General features: G+C 40.5%; 1 protein-coding gene across 3 annotated transcripts in view; it reads left to right on the top strand.

Annotated features, from left to right (window-relative positions):
• UNC5B (unc-5 netrin receptor B) overlaps positions 1-19,364 on the top strand; it is a 184,591-nt gene that overhangs the window by 142,225 nt on the left and 23,002 nt on the right. For 2 of the 3 annotated variants that reach the window (XM_088144363.1, XM_088144361.1), the window contains exons 5-10: positions 1,465-1,645; positions 2,770-2,937; positions 4,304-4,468; positions 8,816-8,848; positions 13,545-13,739; positions 15,393-15,782. In XM_088144363.1, the coding sequence (XP_088000489.1) occupies positions 1,465-1,645; positions 2,770-2,937; positions 4,304-4,468; positions 8,816-8,848; positions 13,545-13,739; positions 15,393-15,782 (1,132 nt within the window). The remainder of the gene's footprint in view (positions 1-1,464; positions 1,646-2,769; positions 2,938-4,303; positions 4,469-8,815; positions 8,849-13,544; positions 13,740-15,392; positions 15,783-19,364) is intronic. The other variant, XM_088144362.1, reaches the window with a different exon arrangement.

Raw genomic sequence — 19,364 nt, 5'->3', positions numbered from 1 at the left:
TTCATTATTCAGCAGAAGTGTTTATTTTAGGCAGTGGATCTGTTATTCTGACATCTAATAATGTGCTTAACCTCAACACCTGTTCAATCCAGCCTTCCCTCCCACCTACATAGGCTGATCAGCCATTAACCCCTGACAGAATTTAGTAAAGGAAACACAGAACAAATTGTTTTCAGGGAAGGGGATAGATAGAGCCATTAGAGCTTGGCAAGATCAACATCCATGGACTTTCCTCAGTGCTTAATTTCTTTTCCTTTGCTGTAGCCTTTGGTTCCCAGTAACTCAGTGAGTTCTGCATAAAGATTGGGTGTGGTGCAGGGTCTGGGCATCTGCTCAGACTTGTCCAATTCCACCAATGAAGCTTGCTGGGTTTCAAGAATGGCCATGCTAGGTGGCAGGGGAGAGGATGTCCAAGATCTGCTGTCTCTGTATTTGCCAGATATTTGTGATTTTGAATAGCAGGATCAGGATAAAGGAATGGTTCTGTTCTGGCACTACATATGCACAGAGTCTGGAGCATGGGTGGGTGGTGACTACCATCATAATGTCCTGATGGCTGTGCACAAAGCTTTCCATTGCAGGAGCAATAACAGTTTAATGATTTCTTCAGCATGGCACTCATATTGTCCATAAGCTTACAGCAATTGACAACAGCAGTCACTGATTTTGCATTTCATTTATATCCCCCTTCCCCTTCCCCTTCCCCTTCCCCTTCCCCTTCCCCTTCCCCTTCCCCCTCCCTTCCTTCCTTCCCACCCAGAATTTCTTAGATTAGGGATGGATTGTTGAACACAGCCCTGGCTTGGGACTCATGACTTTCACAGTGTGACTTTGGTGCAGTAAGGCAAAGCAGAATATAAATGCAACCAATTAATGATCTGGTATCTGCTGCTTTGCAAACAAACAGATAAATTAGGCCATTCCGGACCCAGCCATTTCAAAATAGTTAAAAATAGAAAGGCTTGCACATAAGAAAAACCATCCTTTCTCAAGTAATGAGCAAAACCAGGTGCATTTTAGGATTCTTCATATATAACATCTCTTTCAGTTTACTGAGCTATCATTTTATTGTAATTGCTTGCCCCAGCATGAAATAATTGTGCACGTACCTCCCATGTCATGTGCATATGTCACAAATACCAGTTGGAGCTTCCCACTATGTGCTACATATGGCAAAATGCCCATTTGTCCTTGCCACGTGTGCTAGGCCTCTATAGCCTCCTTATCAACTCTGGGTGGCAAATTGCCTAGGCTTCTTAGAGGAGGCTGTGCTTCAAAGACAATCCCTAATTTACAGTTGTAACTTGCTTTTGGAGTAGAAGGAGACTCTGCTATTTTGTGTGTGTAGGGGGGATTATTTAATTTTTATTTCTGATGACAAGAGCTATCTGTGTCCTTCCTCCTCCTTTGTCTGCCTGTCCCAACCTTCTATCATCTCATTTTCTTTTTCTCCCCCCAATATAGGTGGAGTGGCTGAAGAACGAGGACATGATTGATGCTTCCCAGGATACAAACTTCCTGATAACCATAGATAATAACCTTATCATCAAACAGGCTAGGCTTTCTGACACTGGCAACTACACCTGTGTGGCCAAAAACATTGTTGCCAAACGGCGGAGCACCACGGCCACAATAATTGTTTATGGTAATGATTCTTTGCTGTTGAGAACTTGGGGGTGGGAGTCTGGGTAAACTGGAAAATGGTTTCTGTAGGAGAATGCTAGGACTACAATTTGCTGCAGTCGCTGATCTTAGAAAAGTTAAATGAGTTCAGACTCAGTTGTATTTGGTTGGGAAACCATTAGGAAATATAAGGGATATAGGCTAGACCTAGAAGGTGAAATATCATACCAGAAGAAGATAATGGCAAACCAGTTCTATATTGTTGCTAAGAAAACAGCATGGACATATCTATGAAGTTGTCAGAGGATGGAATAGGCAGCTCTGAGGAGGAGAGATGTTATTTCTAGGGAAATTTACAGGAGTTCTGGGAATAACTTATGGAAGCAATCATTTCCCAATCCCATCATGTGGAACCCAGTTGTGATGTACTAGTAACTACCCTGGTATATCATCTAAAATACAAAAAGAGAGCAGAAGGCATTTTAAAGAGTCAGCACAAAAAATACCTTCACTGGATGTTTCTTCTCTCTCAACAGGCTGATCTTAATAGCCTTTATTATTTCAGTTGTCTTGCTTTGTGGACATCGGCCATTGGGAGCTCTCTGTAGACTAGCAGTTCCATACATACTAGCAGCAGCAATTCAGTTTTTCAGACATGAATCTTTCCTTCTGTTACCAGGATATGCTTGAGCCTGGGACCTTTGTGTGCTGATCTGTGTCACCCTCCCTAATTCCCTGAAGGATTCACTCACTTTAATTTCTTGAGCCAACCCCAAATTCTCATCAAATTCTGACCATATTCCCAGAACTATATACTCCTCTAACCTTCCTTATATGATTGGGGGCTAGATCTCATATTGTCTCAGAAATAAGCTTCCTGTGGTTTTGATGCCATGTTATCCTTCATTTGTTGATTGCTCTGGTTAGATGGAATCAGGTGATATCTTCCCGAAGAATGTGCATAAGGATGAGCCGCTGTTGCGTGTCTCAGGAGATTCATAGAGTATGGAAAATCTTCTGTGGGGTTATTCCATGTAGGAAATGCCAGTGCAGGATTTGGCCAAGAGGAAAGGTGAATTATTAGGAGGTTGTGCTTTATTTTTTTCCCCTCACTTTATTTGTTTTCATTTCCTTCCCGGCTCATAGTGAATGGTGGCTGGTCTACCTGGTCAGAATGGTCCCCATGCAGCAACCGCTGTGGCCGTGGATGGCAGAAACGTACCCGAACCTGCACCAATCCTGCACCTCTCAACGGTGGCTCTATTTGTGATGGACAATCTTTCCAGAAGCTTGCCTGTACTACCATGTGCCCAGGTAAGTGCACCTCGGAAGGATGTTCCTTTTCAGATTCTTTGCATGAATCCTGTATTTGTTTCTCCTATTCAAGGAGGCTAATGATGGTGTAACAAAGAGTTGAGCCCCTGATCTTGGATTGTGAGCTTCTGTCTTAAGGGAAAAGGCGGCTCATTTTCTAAAAGATTTCCTTGCCCTTTCTGTTATGAAGGATGATCAACCTGCTCTTTTGCCCCTCTGAGCAAATTATTTGCAGCTGGCTCCTGATTTTACTTCTTGACCAGTGAAGTCCCAACCTATTTTTATGAATATTTGCCTTCCTTAAATGTGCTTTAGAGACTTTGAAAGATGATGCAAGGCCATGTAACATGGCTTCTCCTCCTTTTTCTTCCATATTCTTTCTCTCAGGCCTGGAGTAAGAGTGAGTATTGCAAGTTGAATCCTCTGTCAGATTGAAATAATACATCTTGTTGTTGTTTTCTTGACACAAGGAGGCCAAACTAGATCTGAGGCCCTTACTGCGGATCTGACAGTACCCATAGGAAGTTCTAAGCTGGCTATCATTCAACTCATGATTCTGTTTTATTTCCCAAATGGGTATCAAAACCAAAACCTACTAGGTTTTCCCAACCTGGTGCCCTTCAAATGTAGCACTGTAATTCCCATAATCTCCTGTAAATGTCACAGCATCTGCTAGCAGCAAGACATACTATTTCAAAGTATAGGCAAAAAGAACAATCTTCTTACACTTGCAGCCTGGAGAGACAAAACAGGATAAACCTTATAGTAAGGAAAACAATAAAAGCTGCTTTGTGAAAATCCAGGCCATTTTAATCTGGTTACTGTTTTTTTCCAACTTTGGAAGAAAAATGCATATAGTTTATGACAGAATGCTGGACCTTAAGATAAATCATTTTGTGGAATACATTTGCTTGCTGAGTTTGTTCCATTTGGTATGGATTTTGAATTTATATTTTATGATAAATGGGGATAAGAATTTGCAAATGTTGCAAGAAAAAAAAAAGGAACACTTGTAGGTAGCCAAAATTATGACCTATGAACTAGAAAGTTTTTATTTTAATTGCATATAACCCTTTATTACACCAGATAGCCGTAGGCAGCAAGTAATAAATTGCATAAATAAGAAACAAATTATTATCTACTACCTCATTCTGAGAGGCCTCTAGACAGTGTGCAGATCCAATATAATAATCATAATCATTTTAATGCAAAATCCAAAAATTAACACCAGCACTGATCAGCAGTAAAAAATTAACCATACACCAAAGACCTTCTGGAACAGCCCGTTTGACAAGCTTCCCCTTCTTGTGCCTGTGGATCTCTGATTAGCTTTCTCTGTGCTCATGTATCTTTTTTGGGACTGCAGTAGATGGAGCTTGGACTGAATGGAGCAAGTGGTCAGCCTGTAACACCGAATGCACGCACTGGAGGAGCAGAGAATGCATGGCCCCATCTCCCCGAAACGGAGGGAAGGACTGTAGCGGCGTCCTGCTTGATTCCAAAAACTGCACCGACGGGCTCTGTATGCAAAGTGAGTCAACCTGCAGGGGCTGGGAAAGAGAGGGCTAAGATCAACACTGAGTAACCCTCACTGTGACTGAGATCTTTTTAAGGCAGTGTTGTCCAAAGGTGACCACTTTAAGATGAGTGGACTTCAACTCCCAGAATTCCCCAGCCAGCATGGCTGGCTGGGGAATTCTGGGAGTTGAAGTCCACTCATCTTAAAGTGGCCACCTTTGGACAACACTGTTTTAAGGCCTTGTAAACTATGAGGCAGCACGCCATGAGGCATCTGCTGAAGGTGTGTCTGAAAAGATTAGTAAAACACGATTGCTGAATCTGTCTGCTCCCAGTTTCTCTGGGATAGTGTTAACGTCAGTCGAAATTAGTTCTTTGACCATGAATTGCTAAAGCATATATGGGATAAGATTCATGCTTGCAAATCTGGAACATTATATACTTATAGAGCAGTGATTGGGTGCAGCTTCCAACTTTCTAGGAGCAATTTTGATTTCATACTATGTTCTGCATAAAACAGGCCATTGTACCAGCCTTTTAAGTGGATCTTTTCAGATCTGGTAGGTGGCTTGGGATCTCAAGTAGGAGCTATTTCGAAGGATACGTGCTTTGGGATTGAGCTGTGGACACTTAAAGCCAGCACAAACAGTTTTCAGGTATCTTGTGGCTCAGCTGACGATTGCTTGAAAAGAAATTTGTGTCACTCAAAAGAATTCCTTCATTAGATTAGACTGTTGCATTGAAAAGGAACTTTTGTGTGATCAACTGACTGCCTTTCCTCTCTGAGATACATTATTTAAAAAGTCAAGAAAACGGTTTGGGAATGTATAATGAAAGTTAGCAGGTGGAATACCAGCCCTTCTTGACTAATTTTGATTCACAGTCTTGAAGGTTAACATTCTGCAAGCAAGTGGAAGCATTGTTCTTGATTGCTCTTGGCCTTCTGTTTAAGATTCTTCAATATTAATGCAGGCAGAAGGACTATTAGGTAGACCTAAATGTTGCTGTATGAGGACCGCAGCCATTTCCTCTGGAAATAAGTATTGGTTCCTACTTTGTTTTTTCACCTTAATGTACAACATTATTTCTGCATCAGGTCCCAGATGGAAGAATCAGGAGTAAGCCTTGCCACATTTACAGCCCAGTGATTGGCTGGTTAATTTCAATGAGTATCTGAAATTTGCAGTCCTCCCAGGAGTTAATGTTACTGCTGTCCCCGTTTATCCTCCTGTAGCACAAAGAATTTTGTCAGGCAGCCACAGTCTGCAGCAAATACCTTCTTCAGTATTACAGTCGTTTAGGGCTTTGGGCTTAACTCAGAAAGGATGTTGCTGGTCAGTATCCTCTGTTTGGTCTGCACATTTACAGATGTTCCATAACCTCACAGTAAGCCAGCCAGTAGATGGTCTGTCACAAAAAAGCAGCAGGCAAAGTGAGTGTCAGTGTTTAGCCTGTAACCTACGTGTGGTCTTAATCCATCTGTTCTAAATAAAATCGGGAAGAAAGAAGAGCCAATATATTTATCGCTCCCATTTGAGAAATACAAATAAATTACCTGATCAAGCAGAAGAACAAATTTTGCTTCTGTAAGGTCTCTGTTTATGAGCAAACTTTCAAGACTCACATGCATTGTTTTCCTTGTGTGTCGGTGCTGCCACCTGCTGTTGTCACATTTATTTCTATTGTGACAACAAATCGTTTTGCTGTCTGGGTGGTTTTGCTCTCCTAGAATACCATCCCTGGAATGTTTCCTCTGCAGAGCAACTGTAGAGTTGTCTCTGTCATTTTAAATAAAGCTGTTGGATTGATTCATCGTGGCACGTAATACAGGAAAGAGGCAAAATGATTCTCAGTCTCTGCAAAAATCCTATTGTACAAAGATATGATTTGAAATAAAAGAAGCATCTATCTCTTCAATAACTGCTGGCTCTGGAGAAGCTCATGGCTGGAGAAAATTAAGGCATCACAACAGCCAAAGTTGGGGGCAGTTTGCTGCCATATGCAACACCACACCTTGCCAGCCAACTGCTGGTGGTTAATGCTTAGCAAAGGAAAAGGTGCTTAAAAGGAAATACTCAATACTACAATATTGAAAATATTCAATTTATTGAAAATACTACAATACTCAGGCAAAAGGATCACTTTTCCCCCCAACCAAACTCCCATATAAGTAGACTCTCTCCAGAGGCATTAGCAGGGAGGGTCAAGAAGGTCAAGATGGTGAACGCAAGTGATAGAAGCCACAGACCTTTCCCAAGTGTGTGCAGTCATACACCTACAGTATTAAAAGGGGTGGAGCTTCAATCAGGTGCATATGTCCATCAACCTGATTTTTTTTATTGGCCCCACAAATGTACCTACTCCCTCCTATGTAGGGACCAACAGAAATAAATGTATAAAATTTGAATTAGCACAACGAATCAGCTCACATCTGCGCTCTTCTCTCCCCTACCTCTGACAAAGAAGAATCTAGTGCACAAAAATTATGCCCTGATAAATGTTTTAGTCTTTAAAATGCCATAAGATTTGTCATTGTTTCTCTCCAAAGGATGTATGTGGAATGTCTCCCTTTCAAGATGGATGTGATGGGCTAGGAAGGCACACTGAGTGTTATACATCATAAAGGAATTTCTGCTGTAATGTGCAAACCAGATAAAGGACACTCCAACTGACCTTAGCATTATTTAATAGTTTTACTCTTCAATGGCTGCCACCCTGTGCCCATCAGTGAGGTATAATTCTGAGTAAACATGCGTATGACTGGCCTCTCAACCAGTCATCAACTCCAGCTCTTTAAAAAAATATAGAATGGGGCAAAGACTCAAGATGAGAAAAGGCCCTGCACGTTATTAGTGTTACTGTCCTGGGAGAAGTGCTTGTCTAGACACTTTGGCAATCAAGTTGTACATGGAGCTCTAAAAACCCAGGATATATCTCAAGGTCATAGAATCATTTTTGCATTTTGTTGAGGGATCTCCATTTTAATAGCATGATCAGTTGAAAAGAATATCAGTATACTTTTTCTCATAAAGGAGCAGGAAAACAAAGTGAGAACTGAAAATATCAGTGGGTTTTCCTCCAATTCTCCTAATATCTTGATTCGTATGGTGTGGCTAGGTCAGAATTGTTCCACAATTTCAATTCAGTATTTTGCCCCTTGATTCTGGTATAAGCTTTGAGGGATTTCTCACTCTTTTGTGTCAATTACGCCAGCTTTTTTGGTCTCCTGGAATTACAGATTTGGATGTTTTAGTCACACTTCTCACCCCCCACTCCCACCCCACTCCAGTAATGCTGGATTTACATAATTGCACTTAAGCAGCTCTGTTTCAATTCAACAATGTGTGGGCAGTTTTGATGTTTGTTAGTTTGATCTATACAAGGGAATCTCAAGAAAAAAATGTAAAATAGCCAGGTTTAGCTTCTAGAAATAAAACTTTGTAGAAGAATCTAAGTGGCTGGAATGAATTGATGCCCAGGTGTAACTGCATAAAGACCTTTGATCATGAAAGTAGGAAGACAGGGTAAGTAAGAAATGAGACAGTTCTGTGCTTCTCCCCAGATGGGTTGTTAGAAGATGCATATCTCTTTAACAAAACATACTACGAGATTTAGGACAAGAGGAGACAACTCTGAATAACTCTAACCCATCAGAAAACATTGCTTCCCTGAATAATAGCCAGTGGCAAATGACATGGAAATACTGCTGGTCTGTTTGAATGCTTAGATTTGCCATACCTTGTTATTTACATTGCAGTGTGGATATAGATGTACATAAAGTGTGCATATGCTGATTTATATCTCTAGATGGACATGTAGTAAAAATGACTGTAATTTAAATAGAGATGCAGTGTAACACACCACTGTAGAAATGGTGACTGAATAACCTGTGCAGGTGCTCATAATGAAGGGCCTACTAAGACTATCTTACAGTTCCTTATACTGGATGGGATGGTCTTTAAGTAGAGGATTCTTTAAAACAGTAGGACCCATGCCCACCATCCTGAGCTGCCCTTGGGTTCTTGTGTGTCCATTAACACTGTATCCCAGGCCATAAGGATGTTAGAACTTATAACATTACACAAATGTTCTACTAGAAGTTGTGGGTCAGTAGATGCTTGAAAGTTGAAAGGTGTATGAAATGCCCATTTTCTTTTAATACATGATTTTCTTCTGCATGTAGCTTTTGTATTAATTGTTCCATTGCCTTTAAATTTCCACCATACCTTTTCCTTTAGGTTTTCTGGAAAGGGTGGGGGATAATCTGCCTTTTGTTTTCTGTTATTACCATCATCATTGTCATATCATCCTCATTTTTCAACTTTTCTTTTTTTTTTCTTTAACTTTTTTTCTCTGACAGATAAAAGATTTGTAAGCGAACCCAAAAGTCACCGTAAGTCTCCATTTCATAGTCATTTCTTTTCATTGGTCTACATTCAAGTGATTGGATAGCACTGGGTTGGGTTTTTTTAATAAGCATTTGTCCCTCCTTGATGTCAAAGTACTCCTGGAGTAGCTTCTTTGAAGGGATAGTTCTTCATAGCTCTGGAGGATCAAGAGGGACAAATACAATTGAAGGAAACATTGGAGATGCAGCCATAAAACCCAATGGACTTTGCAGAAACTTTGCACTTTGGAGACCCAATGGACTTTGCAAAAAACAACTGGGATTTATTTTTAAGAGTCAAAAGCATTTTACTTTAAATTTGGTAGCTAAGGTACAGTGGTTTTCCACTCGTTGAAATTCAGTTATTAAAGGTCATACCCACCAGAAGAAAGAGAAATTCATGTCTCTTGCCCTCAATATTTCCCAAAATGCTCACTTTAATAATTCATCTCTTTAGTCCCTTCATTTATTAAAAAGGTGATAATAATGCTCCAGTTAACGGCTCAATAAAAGATGAAGTGTCTATTGCTGAGGCCATGATTGGAAAAGCACCGGAATGATTGAGAGAAAGTAGTAAATAATCTTAATTATCTTTGCACTATTTATGATTATAATGGGAGTAGCTGGACATCCCCCCCCCCTCCCAGATTAGAGAAAGGCCTCCCACTATGGAGAAGAAACTCTAACATCAGAGTTTTTTTCTTCTGGCTTCCTGACACTTCCAGGAAACTCCTGCATTGGGCAAAAAATGGAGTATGATAAGACTTGAGTCCCAGGTGGTTCTAAACCAGTTTTCTTCCTTTTCTTGCAAAAACATGATTGGGAAGGCAGAAGATGTCTCTCTGCCCTGCCTTCCTTTCCGTTGGACTGCCAGGAAGACAGGGGGTAATCCTGGAGCCTCCTGAAACAAGGCTTTGGATTCCTTTCCCAAAATACCATACTACATACCAATGTATCATTTCCAGTTACAAAAATGAATAATAGGAACATATTCAGTTCTGCAAACACCCTCCAGAATTATATTTCCCTTACATCTCCACAAGACTGAACTCAGTGAAGTCCCAGTAGAGAATCCAACTAAGCTGTGGATTTTCTCCCTGTAAGACTCTTTTTCTCTCTTAGTTTGGAACTTCTTTTTCTCCTTCCCTGATTTTCTCATGGCCACTAGTAACTTGTTGATTGTTTACACGGCATTCGCCAGGACACCATTTTTGTTTTGTGGGAATCAGAGTGTTCCTGTCAGCCCTTCCCTCTGCCAGCCCCTGAGGGGAATTTGCCATCGTGGATGCTCTCAGAGGCAGTAAAAGATCAAAGCATGTGCTCTCAATTGAACATGCAGCATAAAAGATGTAATTGGTTCTGCTTGAGGGGGATCCGGCGCAGAATAATTTTCATCATTATTCATTTAGGGGTTTTTCCCCCTCATCTAAAGCCCATTAAAAACCAAATGAAGGGTTAGTAAAGATTAACACTTTAAAGCACCTTGCCAGGCTTCTGGGCTACTGGGTAGACTTGGAACTGTCTCCAAGAACCTTTACACTGCTGTCACATTCTCTCTTCATCCAACCCTTGCCTGTCTTCATTCCTGCTCCAAAATCCCTTATTCTTGTGAAGCCTCAGGAAGCTATTCCTTAGCTCATGGACAGAGAACTTGTGGCCCTTGGATGTTGCTATGCTAGAACTCCCACTTCATTACTGGAACCAGTGCAGCATCTGGACATTACAGTTTTGCCACGTCAATCATCATCATATTCATCATTCCATTCCCACTGTTTTCTTTGCTTTATCAGACTTAAGATGGGCAACTCGTGGGGGGCGGGGCAGGGGAACCACTGTTACTTTTGTTTGTTGAATAAAAGGCCATACATAGTGATGCTATATTAATCTATAATTTAAAATAAAGTCTTCTTGATGCACCCACGTAGTTTTAAACGGTGTTTCAGGAGTTTTCCATTGCCATTTTCTGAGCTGTTTGGTCCAGTTTATTTGCATTGTTTCCCAGTCTGTCCTACAGCCAGAGGATTTCCTACTGGACATTTATACAGACACTAAATGGGTTTGGCTCTGGTTAGCTTTGCAAAATCAGCCAAGGTTGACTACATGCTGCCATCTAGTTGGGCATATCTATCATATTAACATCAGAGTAAATATTATGTGGGCACACTGCAGGAAGAGGATTAGATTTCTTTACTAGCATCAGTCATAAATATATACTCCAACCCCTATGCTACCTGATAGTTTTTCTTGTTCTTTATTTCACCTTGGAGTGAGCCTGGTGGAGCAAAGAATTACTTTAGTAACAGCTAATGATGGAAACCAGACATGGGTGTTCCTCTGTATATCTTTGCAATCTTTACAAAATCCCCTGTATAGAAAATGTATATTTTAAATTACCAGTTACTTCTCCTTTCCTTCACTTCAATATTCTTGCGGTCCCTTGATGAAGAAGCTCCCAGAGGACCACACACCATGATAAATGCAGCCCAGATATAATTGCAGCATAAAAATCTCCTTAGTTCTGCTCCATGTATTCTCCCTTACAGAGAAGGAGACTCCAGGACACTTGTGGCAAAACCAATCTCGAAAAGCAGGAAAGAATGAAAAAGAAAGGGGAGAGGGGAAAAAAATCAGAGTAGATTATGTGAATGTTAGTCCGTTTGCTATGCATGGAATAAATCATCTGGTCAGTGATGGTGAGATCAGGCCTCTTTCTAACATTTTGACAATGGTGAAAACGTGATCACAACTGGGGGGGGGGGACCAAACATGTATGTACACTGTAGATTCCACTGGCATTTAAATGCTATACCCTTTTTTTTTTTTTCCTGATTCTGATTGTCAGGTTTATCTGAAGAACTTCATAGAGATTGAATTTAATGCTAAACATTTTTGACATAAATACACTTTTGGGAGCAAGGAGGTTATAAAGGAGAAAGTCAGGAGTCATTGGAGGGGGAGAGAAAGGAACACATCTGCAGGGACTATAATTGCCAGCTCAGCCACTCAGGACTAAAAGCTGCTTTCTTCTCTAACCAGAGCTATCAAGGAGAAACCTGCAGAAGCAATTGCTCTAAGTCAGTGTTTTTGAAACTTGGCAACTTTAAGATGTGTGGACTTCAACTCCCAGAATTCCCCAGCCAGCATGTTTTTGAACCGTGGCCAGAGTTTTTGAACCCTAGCCAAAATTCCCCAGCCAGCAGTGTTTTTAAAACTTGGCAACTTTAAGATGTGTGGACTTCAAGTCCACGCATCTTAAAGTTGCCAAGTTTCAAAAACACTGCTCTAATTCATGCTTTGTCTCTGCTGTTTGTTTGGTATTGGCACATGTATTGTGCAGACCCAACTCTTGTGATTTGCAACCATGGTTTATGTCATACCACAACAAATAAACCACATCCAAGCTATAACTTAGCATGATGTACAAAGCAAGCCATTGATTCTATTGAAAGTCCTCTTGTTATTTTTCCAGGGATGGTTTCATTTAGATTCTGGCAGTGAGCAGGTGGTTGCACTCAGTGGCCTTCCAACTCAGCAATTCTATGATCACCTCTGTGATTTGGTTTCTTAGATCACTGGCGTTTTCTTTCATGCACGTACGTCCCTTCTGAAGTTCAAGGCAGGAGAGTGCTTGCTGAGTGCTCTTGTTACCTTTGCTTGCTTGCTTGTGTGCTCCCCGTTCTTGAAGACTCTAGGTAGCTAATAGTGTCAACATATACAATAATGCCTTCCCATCCCAAATATATATAAAAATAAAAAGATGGAGAAAGATTTTTAAAAGTCAAAGATGGAAATGCCATGCATCCCTAAACCCTACCTTCAAGAGAGATGAAGCTGGCCAAATCTCTACCAGGAGGTAGTTTCCGAGAATGGAGACAGCTACTGTAAACACTTGCTTTGGTGGCCCTGTCAATTGCACACTACCACCCTATAGTCATCCATTCTTGCTTGAACAACAGACATTAAACCATGCTTTCTTTTCCTGACCTTCCCTCTCTATCATTTCCCTTCTTCCTTGCTTGTCTTCTTGCTTTTGCTGGCTTATTTCTTCTTCCAAATCCAGTTTGCTGTCAGTGTAGTGGGCTTCCCTAAACTAGTTGGCCATGGTGATGGCAGATGTGAATAGTACCACAGCACATGCCCATGGAGCTGTGAATTGTCTCTCCTTTCTTCTTGCCAACTAGATCATCGACCTAAATAGCTGGCTGGTGGAGAACTGAGTCCTTGTATCTTACTGTTAACGGAAGCAGAAAATCAATGCTTACTTCCTGCCATTCAGCTGATGAATGAAATCAGCTTGCCTACAGGAAGTGGGGCAGAATGGCAATAGGAAACATCCTACTTAGTGCTACAGTCCTGAACTGCAAGCCCATTGTCTTGGTGGAAGTTCTTCCTCCTCTATCAGATTTGAGTGCCTCAAAGTAGGAAGTCCAACTGACAGAAGACTGGAAGACCAGCAAGTCAAGAGATTAAGAAAACTGTAGGGCTCCCCCCTCACACACCCACACCAGCATTTAAGCAGCTTTCCCATTATTTCCCATCCCAAAATCCTGACAGAAGTTGGAGAATGAATGAGGGAAATATAATTGATTTTGAATTTTTTGGTTTTGATTCATATGTTTGTATAGCCACAGTTTAAAAGTATTTAAATTAAGAACTGAGCAAAGAGAAAATGACAACCTCTGTCTAATCTCTCTCTCCCCAGTACTGGAGGCATCTGGCGATGTGGCTCTGTATGCTGGCATAGTGGTGGCCATCTTTGTCTTCATTGTTATCTTGATGGCTGTTGGGCTGGTTGTGTATAGGCGAAACTGCCGGGACTTCGACACTGACATAACGGACTCCTCTGCTGCACTGACAGGAGGGTTCCACCCAGTTAATTTCAAAACTTCCAGACATGGTAAGACCCAGGTTGCTCACCTGTGAAGTTTGCCTCATGTGCTTTTGTGCTTTCTGTGTATTTGTGAACCTTCTGAGGCAATCAGACAGAAAGAGGTCAAATCTGAGATTTGAATGGATGGCTCCTGTTCTCCTTTTTTCAACCTGGGGTGAACTTGCTTCATTTCTTTATTCAATACAATTTCTCTTGGTGTTGGGTTTTCCATTACAATAAGAATGTTGACAAAAGGGATTAAATAAAATGGGATAAAACAAATGGTTATAGTGGAAGAAAGAGGAAGAAGAGGAGGAGAAGGAGGAGGCAGTAATTATGACTAAGATCCAGCACCACCACCCACGTATAGGGGAAAAAAAGTTATGTAATTATCCAGAACAATTCTGCTCATGTTTAAAGGTGGTCAAAGATTGAGTGATGAAAATATAATTTAGTTTTCAGCATGATGAGATGTAATGCTATGTGAGAAAGACCTTGGAAGACTGGGTGAAAAGACACTGCAAAGGGAATGGTCAGATAAGAGCATAGCCCGCAGCTGGATAGTAGGCAGGACAAGAGGCTCTAAAGAAACCCTCCCTAGTTTCTCGGGCTGTAAAGGAGATGCGGGGTGGGTGGGAGAATTGGACTTTCAGACTTGCAAGATTCTATCAGTGTAGCTTTACAAGAAAATAGTAACTGGTTTATCTGGTTGTGGTTCCCATCTGATTTACCCCACGAGACCAACATCAATTCTACCCCCCCCCCGAATCTATTTTAAGTAAAAATGCCCATGGTTTCACAAGTTTATGAGATAACATTGTCCATTTACTTGTACTAATCATCATCTCATTAGCAGAACTGTTCACCTTATGAAGACATTTATTGCTGTAATGTTAATCTCCTTGGATAAGTTTCAATAAAATGCTTCATTTTTTTTCTATGTATCAGTTCTCGTAGAGAAAATGTGCAGTATTGTTACAGAAAAATAAAAACTCATGGCATTGTAAATATGAAATAAAATAGCCTTTTTCAAGCTGATGTCCCAGATGTGTTGGACTGAAGACCCTGTCACTACAGCTCACATTATAAAGCAAGATGTAACCTAATATACCTGGAAGGTACCAGATTGGAAAAGGGCTGGCATAAATATTTGCAGACCAGTTGTTTTCATCAGACTGGCATTCTGTGCATCTGATGAAATGGAATCAAGTCCACAAAATTTTTTGCCATCATCAATATGTTAGCATTTAAAGATTCTACCAAATGCTGCCACGTTTTCCATGTCTGAGATATTATATGATATAAGTTAGGTATTTTAATATTTTACCAAGCATACGCTTGAGTATGTTACTGACATAAACTCTATGAAGTACATAAAGTTAATAGATACCTGATTGAATATTTAGTAGCTTGTTTGCCTGATCAGCACAAAAGCTATACGTGAAAAACTAACCATTTCTTCGCTGTTTTATGGTAACGACTTTGCAGAAATTTATTACTGTCCATAGCAATGGTAATCAAGGTTCAGTTTTGATTTACTATTCAGACAGGTGTGTTTTTTTTCAAATCATTACAAGAAGAAAACAGTTCTAATCTAATGCACATTTTCTTTTTATATTACATTTCCCTTTATTGGAAATGCTTAGAGACTACTAAGCATTTTTCTGCCTTCCTTTGCAGATACCCCCCAGTTGCTCCATCCTTCAGTGCAACCTGATCTAACTGCCAATGCAGGTGTCTATCGTGGTCCTATGTATGCCTTGCAAGATTCCTCTGACAAGATCCCCATGACCAACTCTCCATTGCTTGATCCACTCCCTAATCTCAAGATCAAAGTGTATAATTCCTCCACAGCATCATCCTCTTCTGGGATGCATGAAGGGGCAGACTTGTTAGGAGCCATGCCCCCAGGCCCCTTCCAAGGAGACGGCCACCGGGACAATCATTTCATGAATCTAAGGAACAAGGGTATGGGCTCTCAGCAGCTTCTGACTCTGCCTCGAGATCCTGGGAATAGTGCCACAGGGACATTTGGCTGCCTGGGAGGAAGGCTCATCATCCCTGGCACAGGTATGTAAGAGAATATGCTTTTCTTCTGATTAAAATTACAACCCATGAGGCAAGAGGAAGATGCAGTACACTGATGAAGCCACAGTCGAAGAGAATAACAGAATAGGCTATTTCAGAACCACTGATTGATTGATTATGTGCCATTAAGTCAATGTCGACCCTCAGCAAGACTTCCAAAGGTGCACCCATTGCCACTGTAATTGAGTCCAGCCACCTTGCTGCTGGTCATCCTCTTCTCTTTCCTTCCATATTTCTCAGAATTAGAGCCTTCTCCAGAGAACTAGGTGTTTGCATAATGTGTCCAAAGTAGGATAATTTGAGCCTGGTCATTTGTGCCTCAAATGAGAACTCTGGTTTGATTTGATTTGTTTGATGATCCATTTGTTTTCTTGGCTGTCCGCAGTATTCTTAGGGGTCTTCTGCAACACCAAAGTTCAAAAGCATCAATATTCTTCCTATGCTGCTTCTTCAAAGTAACTTTTGCTTGGGTCACAGGGAATAACATGGCTTACATGATTCTGATCTTTGTAGGTATAGACACATCACGGCATCTGAATATCTTGTCCAAAGCCTTCATGGCTCCTCTTCCAAGTGCTAGTCTATGGCATATTTCTTAATTGCTTGTTCATTTACTGTTGATAGTTGATCCTAAAAGGCAGAAGCTATCTACCACTTCAGTATCTTCATTGTGAATCCTAAGGCTGGTTGTTGAATTTGTTGTCATTAGTTTGTTCTTCTTTATATTTAATTTTAGTCCAATTTTTTCACTGTGTTCCTCAACTTTTATTACTAAACCTTGCAATTCCCTTGTATTTTTGGCTATCAGGGTACAGGTAGTCCTTGCCTAACAACCACAATTGGGACCGGAATCTCAACGGTTGAGCGAAGTGGTCATTAAGAGAGATGCCCATGTGACTGCTTTACTCAATGACTGCAATCCAGGCACTCTCAGTTGCAGTCGTTAAGTGATCTCCCAGGTTGTTAAGCAGATGGGGCAAAAGAGCTATCTGCTGAAGGATTTCAGCTCTGCGCAAAGCTGAAATCCTTCAGCAGACAAGCTCTTTCACTTTCAGTCCATCCTCTTACCCCTCCCCTCTCTCAATGGTGTGCTCTGTTCACCACTGAGGAGGGAAGGGAAAGAGGATGGAGCAAAAGAGCTTGTCTGCTTCCCCTCCCCCTTCAGCGCTGGGCAGTCATGGACCTCAGATCTCCAGGATTTGAGTTCTGTGACTGCCCGCTGCTGGGAGGCAGTTACAAAGCTCAAATCCTGAAGATTTAGGTCTGTTCCTTCACACTGCCACATCCCCTTCACTTGCAACCTTTCCTACCAGCTTCCAATGGGGAAGCTGGCAAAGAAGATTGCAAATGGCAATCACATGATCATACACATAAATGCGAGCCGGTTGCCAAGCACCTGAAATGCGGCCACGTGACTGCAGGGATATGTGTGTGACATTTTACGATGGCCGGAAGTGCTTCATAGGCCGTAAAGCACCCTTTCTGAGGCTGTCGTAATTTTGAAACATTGTTAAACAAATGGTCATTAAACAAGGACTACCTGTAGTGTCATCAGCATAATGCACGTTATTGATGTTTCTTCCTCCAATTTTAAAATCACATTCATCTTCTTCCAATCCAGCTTCTATATATATATATATATATATATATTCAGCATATGGGTTGAATAAATAAGGGGAGGGCATACAGCCTTGTTGCACTCCCTTGTCAACCTGGAGCAGTGTGTTTTGCCATCTTCTGTTTGTACTGTGGCTTTGTGAGCTGTATATAGGTTTCTCATGAGGACAGTGAGATGTTCTGGGATTCCCATTTTCCTAAGCATATTCCACAACTTGACATGATTGACACAATCAAAAGCCTTTCTATAATCAATGAAGCACATTGTGACTTCTTTTTAGTATTCTTTGGCTTTCTCAGTTATCCAGCATGCAAAAGGTTTGGGCTTCTCTTCTCTTTTTGGTAATTTCCACAGTTTATTCTGACATCTACTTTGACTTTTTCTGTTTCTTCATCTTTGGCAGTCTGTTTTCACATTCATCCTTAACAACTTATTTAAAGTCATTCCACAGATCCTCTGGTTCCCTATCAATTAAATTCAGGACTTCAAGGTGAAGTTGATGTTCTCCTTGAATTTCAGTACTATGGACAGCTCTAAAAAGATAATACATTCCACTGAGATCTCAGAGCCCAGCTGAACTAGTATATTTAAATTCTTACTTTAAATAATAGCTTCCTTTCCTGGAGATTAGCATTTTATTACTACTCTATTCTTGCTGAATGCAGCTGGCACATGAAGCCAAAAAGGTGTACTTGCTGTTCTAGTGAAGCTGTATCAAGTGCAGCAACTACTTGGGAACAGAAGTAGAACCTTTTCTCCCAGGTTATAGATCCTTTTTTTTTTAGGGGATATATTGCTCAATCCAGCCCATTGTTGACCTTAGACAGACATTGATAATGCAATTGTTGGGATTGTTTTAAGTTATTACAACAACTTCAGGAGAAGATCATTGACTGCCAGACTATAAATCTAGCTTTCTCCATTCCATGGACTTTCTTTCAAATAGACTGAAAAAATAAATGACCATGTACACTGTTGAAATTGGTTTATCTCTAATGATGTGACAACAATATTGATAACAGAGGCATCATTCTTAGGCATAATTGGGACAGTGCTTATAGTCACCATCAAAGATGTAGTTACTAAAACAATGTTTAGCCATATTCTCTTGTTTGGAATAATTAGACATAGTTTCCTACATAAAAGTAATGGCTAAAAAGCCAAGTTATGAGCTTGCTTGGAGGTTTAGTGGGAGCAGAAGTAATTGTAGGGTGGATCAGTTGCAATTTATCCTGGGGTCTTTCCTGCAGCCCATTGCAGGAAAGAAAACACAGCCATCAAATATTAATATGAGGAAAGAGAAGATTGGAGTAGTTGTATAAAGAATTCTGTGGAGTTAAGAATTGTATCATATAAATATCTGAAGAAACCTCTCTATATATTTTATTTATATTACATGTTGCTAACTGAGTTATATCCTTTGGTATACACATACCTAAATATCATTAAACCTCACCCTTAGGGGAAAGGTGAGCACTCAAAATGAATATTATTCTCAGATTCATTTATATACTGAGAAGAATTCCAGTTTTAATATCTGGAAAATATTTTCAGAAAATAAATTCTTTGCTTAGAAAATTTCTATGAGGTTCTTCAGTTCTGAGAATATCTTTACAGAAAATGCAATTATCAATTAATGAGGGAGGATTCGGTCTTCTGAATCTGGAGCTATATCATCATGCTTCTCTGTTGTCAAGTATTAAATACTGGAAGCCAACAAGTGGTGTTAATTTTCCAATTTGGGCAACTTTGCAATATACATATATAACACCTTTGGTTTGGATGGACAGTATTAGGATCGAAATATACTAAAACTCTAATATCTCTGGAAACAGTTTCATCAGATAAAAGGCTATGGAACATAATGTCTCATAAAAAAAGATTTGACCCTTTTTCCCATGCCAAATTGACTTTATGGGGAAACCCAACTTTAAAATTGGGAAAAA

Source organism: Python bivittatus, unplaced genomic scaffold (genome assembly GCF_059951505.1).
Source record: "Python bivittatus isolate LINGU-HERP-01145 unplaced genomic scaffold, Pbiv_v1 ctg000400_np1212, whole genome shotgun sequence".
Lineage (NCBI taxonomy): Eukaryota > Metazoa > Chordata > Lepidosauria > Squamata > Pythonidae > Python > Python bivittatus.
The sequence above is the reverse complement of the archived record's forward strand: the minus strand, read 5'-3'. Positions and strand labels throughout refer to the sequence as shown.